The sequence below is a fragment of the Apaloderma vittatum genome, unplaced genomic scaffold (assembly GCF_000703405.1).
Source record: "Apaloderma vittatum isolate BGI_N311 unplaced genomic scaffold, ASM70340v1 scaffold4406, whole genome shotgun sequence".
NCBI lineage: Eukaryota > Metazoa > Chordata > Aves > Trogoniformes > Trogonidae > Apaloderma > Apaloderma vittatum.
The window spans coordinates 19,471-26,452 of NW_009719839.1; the positions used below are offsets into that span (position 1 = coordinate 19,471).

Below are 6,982 nucleotides of genomic sequence, written 5' to 3' on the forward strand. Positions count from 1 at the left end.
CCCCCCCCCCCCATTCCAATCCCCTTGGGCAATGGTTTGGAATAGAAGTATCAATTAATTACAATTTGAGAAGAAAAACATGGAAGTATCCTGACTGTAAAAGTATTCACGGAAAGAAATCCTAATGATTTCTGATCTTTATCAAGGCTAACTCTAATAGTTAAGTCTAATAGTTTTTCCCAACTCCGTAATGCAGAAAGATGTGCAGAATGTTGTTTCCTGTCCATCTAGGCAAACATCTTCAGAATACTTCCTAAGAAATTAATTGTATTCAAGCCAGACTTGCATGCTGCCATCCCACAGGAAATAGGTCAGCAATCCATTAAGATGCCATTAGATAATCTAATTTGGAACTTAATCTCTAAATTAACCATGCTCCATACTTGAAGCATACTTGAGAGAAAGAAAAAAAGTTTATGTTTGTATCGATAGGGGAGCTGAAGCGTGAAGAAGGCTGTTTGTTTTTTCTGTAGCTGTGGTCACGTCTCAAGCCGTCTGGTAACCAGGAGAAACCAGACATGATGTAATTCCAGATTGAACTTGAACTTCAGGGACTTAGAATGGGGGAACAATGGACCATAGGAATCAATAATGTCCATTTTCCACATGATTATGTTTGGAGCTTTAAGTTAACCTTTATAGGAGAAGCAGCAAGAACTGCAGTGTGACTGAAATGAGTGAGATGATCCAGAAGCAAGATGTTAAAAGTAGAGAAAACAACTTTGGTAATATTTTCTGAGCAGCACTGCAGATTCCAGCAGGATTAGAAAAGTTCCTGCTCTGCAGTGAACTGGTTGCCTGTTCTGAGCACTCTTTGTTCACTTAGGTAGGACAAACTTAATCTTATGTTTCCTGTCAGATGTTTTTTGGCAGCACTGCTAGGGAAGGAGGAGCATATTATAGAGAACTCCCCAGTGTAAACTGTATCTTTAACCCCTTGGTTACTCCAGTTTTTTACTTCTTGATCATCGTACCTCCAATTGTTTCTTTTGAAGTAGTAAAACTGTACTGTTGGTTGATTTTTTGGATTTTGATTCTCTTTTTGTTTTTCTTTTCTTTTTTTGGTTCTGTTAGTATTATCTGCGTTATTATTTAGTCATCCTAATTTGACAAATAAACTTTTAGTAATTTTTAAAAAACGCTAAGGTAAAAAAATCTAACAGATTAAAACTGGAAATAGTAATATTTGGGGGGAAAAAGCAGTGTGGATGTGGAAAGTAGACAGTCAGTTTTTCACAGGCGACCCAACAGTCTTCAGAAATCTAAGCCCACCTTCTCTGTGGTTTGGGTCTGTGGGAGGCAGCCAGCTCTGTGCATGTACATGTTTGCAAAACTACCTTAGCTCTGTCCCTGCACTAAATACGCATGCATAGCCCATAGCTCGGCATGGACATGCAACATTTCTCTGGGCCCTTCCTCTGCTGTGAATTTTCTTTGCTAGTGGTGGGCTCTGGGGACTCTTTCTGATCTTTCTACACCTTTTTTTTTTGTTGTTGTTACACTATCACAAAAAGGGGTCTGCAGTTAGTGAATAAGTATCCTTATTCAGAGGAATTCCCTTTTCCCTCCTCTGTGCATTAATCAGTAGGTCTTTACCACCTCCATCTGCTAGATGGGTGGCATGTGCCCACTAAACTACAAAACTTGCCCTAAATTAAGCTGAGATATATTTAATATATCTCGTGAAATAAATGCTCACCTTGGAGATGAAATTTGGCAGCAGTTTAACTACAGAAACCAGTTTAGAATGGTAACCACATTAAGTAGATGCTGGAGGGGTGATTATCCTTTTGGCAGAAATGTACAAGTGGGAATTTATCTAGGGCACTTGGGTTAGCACAGTTGTGTTTCCAAAGTTCGTACGATCTTAACAATTTGAAAAGGTAAAGTTCCTTGTACTCGTGTGGGTGAGCACTTGCTTAGGACGGAGATAGATGGGCCTGGCTCGGTGACTCGCTAGTTCTTTGGCTGACATCAAAGGCATTTCTGTTTTTCTGCCCAAAGACTGGCCTCGCATGATCTGATCTACCTTATCTAAGCTAGTGTGTTCACACAACAGGATAGTAAAGCTGCAAGAAGGAAGTATTGGTTTAGGTGTACTTTCTGGATGGTAGAGTACTCTTACAAACTTTTGAAGCTGTAATAGAAGGATGGTAGTAACTGATGGAAAAAAAGAATCTTAAAATCCTTTAGGTTTACTCAGATCTGATTAGATTTATTTTTTATTGCATTTAGTTAATTGTTTAACGTTATTATACTCTTTATGTTATTATAACTTCCAAAGCGTACTGTATATGCATATAATGTTAGTACTGCTTGCGGTCTATTCCAGTAATAGTTTAATCAGAGATTCTTGAAACAGCAATTATTATCTTTAAGAGGAAATCATGGCAGAAATCTTGATTGAATTAACATATGAAAACTGTAATGTAGAACATTAACCCTGTAGGAAGCTTGCAGAATTTTCCTTTGCTATTTTATTATATTTGAACAGATAAATACATTAAACTTGCTGTAGATAGGTAGGGAGCTGATGACTGTGTAATACACCTGATAGGCTAGTTATGGTGAGAGACAATGAGATACAATGCTTCAGACAGGTGCTTCAGGTCCCTGCAAACCATACTCTCTCAGAAAGGCTACTAGTCTGAATATCACAGCAACATCTGATAGTGTTTCTCCTGTGATTTTCTTCAAAACTTAGCCTACAGCTGGTTTTGGAGGTGTCACTTCATATTTCAATGAATAAGTGTTATATTATAACCTTTGTCAGCACAGAACTCAGGGATTTCCTCAGGACCACTGAGCTGGAGAGTAGGGTATGCTCATACATACAACGCTTTTTCTTCTGAATGAGAAGTTGCATGGACAGTGGAACATCTCATTAAGTTCTGCAAGGACAACCGGCTTGTCTGTGTCATGGGCATTTGAAAGAATTTTGGCTTCCCTTGTTTTGAGGCACTTAGTGAACAGAGACAGGCCATGGTCTCTCCTTTTGTGAAACTGAGGGCTGAAGGTTTACCTGGGATTTACGCAAACTGCTGGACAGAGTGATGAAGTGACATGAATTTTTCCCTTTCCTCCTGTGCCACCCATGTGCGCTCCCAGGCAGACTCTGTTTTGCAGTCAGCAGTAACTGGTGCTTCTGCTTAGGGCACTCTGCAGAGGAATTGTAGATGGTTTCTGTGCAGAAGCTAAACTCTGCGAGGTACCCTCAACACAGGTTTGAGAAAGCTGACATGAGGACTTTGCTCTTCTCGGCTGTCAGTCCAGCGCAGCTGCAAACAGGAACACTGGGGAGCTGCAAAGCAGGATGTGGCCCATAGGGTAGCTGAATGTTCAATTAAATTTAATGTAAATGTAGTGAGATATGTGGGAATGTTGACTAAACAGCCATAGATATGTAGCTTAGCAGAGCCTGAGTTGTCTTTTTGGTTATTCTTTTTTATTGTAGATATTCTCAGAGATTTGTGCTGCAATTAGTGCTCTTTACCTCTGTGACTTTAATTCAGTTTTCCTCTTTTGTCTGCAGTAAACGCTTGGCAGTGGAGTTAGGACTGGGGTGTTCCAAGAGACAGTTATATCAGACTGTATAGATTAGGGACTTCAGCCCACCCTTAGAGATGTCAGTCAGAGCGGTTGCTTTTCCAGCCCCAAATTGCTGTCTTGGTCCCACAGGTCCTCTGTTGCCTGTCCCACCGGCCTGGCCAGCAGTGGGAGGCTTTGCACGAGCAGCCCGAGGGGCTTCCAAAACTCCTGTGGGATCAGCGTAGTGTCGATGTGGGAGATTTATTACTCCCTGAGGATTCATAGGCAGCATTGATGAACTTGTTGCAATCACAGTTGTAATATAAGGTGGGAGTCTTGAAGGGTTTAAATAAACACCAATATTAAATTTGCAGGTCTTATGGCAACAGCAGTCCTATGAGTCACTTGCTACAACTTATTTTTATTGAGCACTTTCCACAAAACCAGGATCTCTGTCTCCTATACGAAGTGGTAGATAAGAAAGCTGCTACAAATAGTAAATTGCCCTTTATCAGCACTGACTGCTTTCCTTCACCCACTCTAGTCTTTAGAAGGTTGACAACTTTAAAACAGAGAAAAGAGTCACCTATATATGTATCCAACCACTAAAACACGCTGTAAATATTCAGAAAGATAACATGTAGTTTGTGTATTTAGCCTTTGCAACAAAAAATGTGTAAATATCATCTTGACCTCACACAAAATTTACATTCTTTTAGTTTTCTATTTTGTTTAAAGTTGCTAACCACTGTGAATTCCATGTAAGAGGACAACAAAGAATTGTGTACTATAAAATATATATTCAGACAGATCCCCAGCAAACAAATGTACTCACTTTTTTCTTATTAGTTTAAATTTTTTATTGCTAGTTCCTACTTTTACCAATCCCTGTGATTGGAAACATTTTGCATTGAGTCTGTTATTTTAGAATTTACTTCTTAATATCACTGAAATCTGAAGAGGAAGAAACAGGATGCATTTTAAAAAAAATATGAAGGAAGATGAATAAGTTCAAACAATTAAGCCTCTTAAATTAGGTTCTGGTATTGAACTTTTTTTTTTTTGAAACATAATCTTTTTATCAGATCATATTGGACAAATCTTTCAAGCACAGCTGGATTTAAACCTGTGTGAATATTTCAAGATTTGCAGTGTAACTGTGATTTTTTGAATTTCAGAAGGGGTTATTTCTCCAACAAGATAATTTCTTTTATTTATAGTAGTCAATAGAATTTAAAAAGAAATAAAAATCTTTAATTAAAGATATTAGATAATTTTAAATTGTAAAATACAATATATTTTTATTTCTGAAGAGGTTAAAATTGCCCCATATTTTCAGGTGACCTTCAAGAATATAATCAACTGAAAAAACTCCAGCTAGCTCTATTGAATAATATTCATACTTCAGGCATTTAAAATACATGAGGTTATTAATATTTCTTTTATTTCCTTGAGGGAAAGAAACTAGTCCTGCTCCCTTCAGAATCTGACCATTATTGAGACAAGCAAGTCAGCATTTTTTTTCTTTTCTTTTGTGTGTGAAACAGAACACCTGAAATTAATTGTAGGTATCAAAATTGTAGATTAACAGGTTTAGAGTGGTAAAGAGTATCAAACAGGAGTAAAGGACAGAAACTATTCATATTTTTTTTTTTAATATAAAAGACCTGAGGAACACGTCTCCCTGATTTCACAGAATTAATTGACCTCTTTCTTGAATGTTCATAAAGCAGCAGCTGAAAGGATTGTGTAAGTCTTCCAAGTGAAATGTAGTTCATTTGCACGCACTTGAAATAGGCAGAGAGCCCGTTTTCCTCTTTGTACCCAATGCCACAGGAGTGCCTCTGCTCTTCCGCAGAGTGTGGAGAAGTGAACAGAGATAGAGAAGGGAGAAAACTTCCAGCGTCTATCCACCGCAAAACATACGTCAGAGGTTTTAGTCATTGGATGTGTTACCATGAATCTTGTCAGTTTAATCCCAAGGTATATTCCCAAGTAAGCTGTTGTGTTTGTGGAAGCACCTAGTGGGGAGGAAAACTCTCTGCAATGAAATGCGAAGGAGGCATGTGTTTGCACGCTGTGTGTCCGGTTGTGGTGTTCGTGGTTTGGCGATGAATGCTGATGTAACAATTCCATTTCTCTCCTGAATAAATTTGACAAGACTGTATTTCTGGGTTGCCGGAAACACATCTAAGGAAAAGTCTGCTCAGTATCTGCTCTGGGTCTTGAATAGAGGCAATTGAGGTCTTCCTTTGAGTATCCACCTTGCAAATACTGTTGGGTATGGCATCTACTATGTGTTGGTTACTGGTAAAGACTTGAATGCTGTCGGGACTTAAGTTCAGTGACAGAGTGCTTTTGAAATGATGGTTTAAGTTCCAAAATCACTGAACTGCCTTTGAAAATATTTTCTTTCTCAGGCGTTTGTTGAAAAATGTATGGTACTTGCTGCTAACCTTGACTCAGGGCTACCCTTGGCTGCATCTGTTTACATGGCTGGGCCCTGTGTTACCCAGTGTTCCTTAGACACTGATAGCTTTTGGGGAAAAGTCTATAAAGAAAGCAAGTTTTCTGAATATTAAAGATCCTCTGTTCTCATGAAGACCGACGAACCTCAGAGGCACAGGTTGGGACTGAGACAAGATAAACTGCCGGGTTGTAGGAAATCATGCAGGAAGCTGAACCTTTATATTGTGTTCTTGAAAAAAGTGGACCCATACACTGTAGTATATTTCAGTAGCTCTTAAATAACATCTGTGGTGCCATATGGTGTCACGGCTATGGTTTAGTTGTGTCTACTCTATAGATATTTGCGTCTGAAATTTTTGGGATCTTCCATAAGCAAACAGGCCAATTAGTGTAAAACAGCAGTAATGCCACTTGCAACTGAGATCAACACAATTATTTTTCTTTCAAATAAGTGATATTTTCACAAAGGAAACTGTGAAGTAAATTATCAAGTAATATTCTCAATTTGGTTTCTTTTATCTTAAGTAGTGCTATTAATAATGAATATTGGCTTAACTGTGATTCAAATTCATTATGTTCTAGTTTTTGCAACATGCTTAATTTATGCTTTGTTTTTTCTCTCCCTTTCTCTCCTTATCTCCCCTTTTCAACAGTCCTGGTACCTGGGCTAGCTTGGTTCCTTTTCAAGTATCGAATCGGACGCCGATCCTGCCAACAAATGTCCCAAATTATGGTTTGAACATAATTGGAGAGCCTTTCCTTCAAGCAGAAACTAGCAACTGAGGGAAAAAATAAAAATAAAATAAAAGCAAAATTAAAAATAAAGGAAAAAAGAAAGGAAGACAGGATGAGAAAAGAAACGGAAGAAAGAAGAAAAAATAGACCAGCAATTGCAGCTCTTACAATCACTAATTCTCTTATGGTTGAAACTGAAATGACACACAAAGGGTCGATGATATTTCACTGATGGGTAGAATGCAGCCCC

At 38.4% G+C, this 6,982-nt stretch overlaps 1 protein-coding gene across 1 annotated transcript in view; it reads left to right on the forward strand.

The window, feature by feature from the left end:
• LOC104274975 (nuclear factor 1 B-type-like) overlaps positions 1–6,780 on the forward strand; it is a gene marked incomplete at its 5' end in the record, with an annotated part of 23,145 nt that extends 16,365 nt beyond the window's left edge. Inside the window, 1 exon segment of the mRNA XM_009870780.1 lies at positions 6,651–6,780. Within this exon segment, the coding sequence (XP_009869082.1) occupies positions 6,651–6,780 (130 nt within the window).
• Between the last annotated feature and the right edge of the window lie 202 nt (positions 6,781–6,982).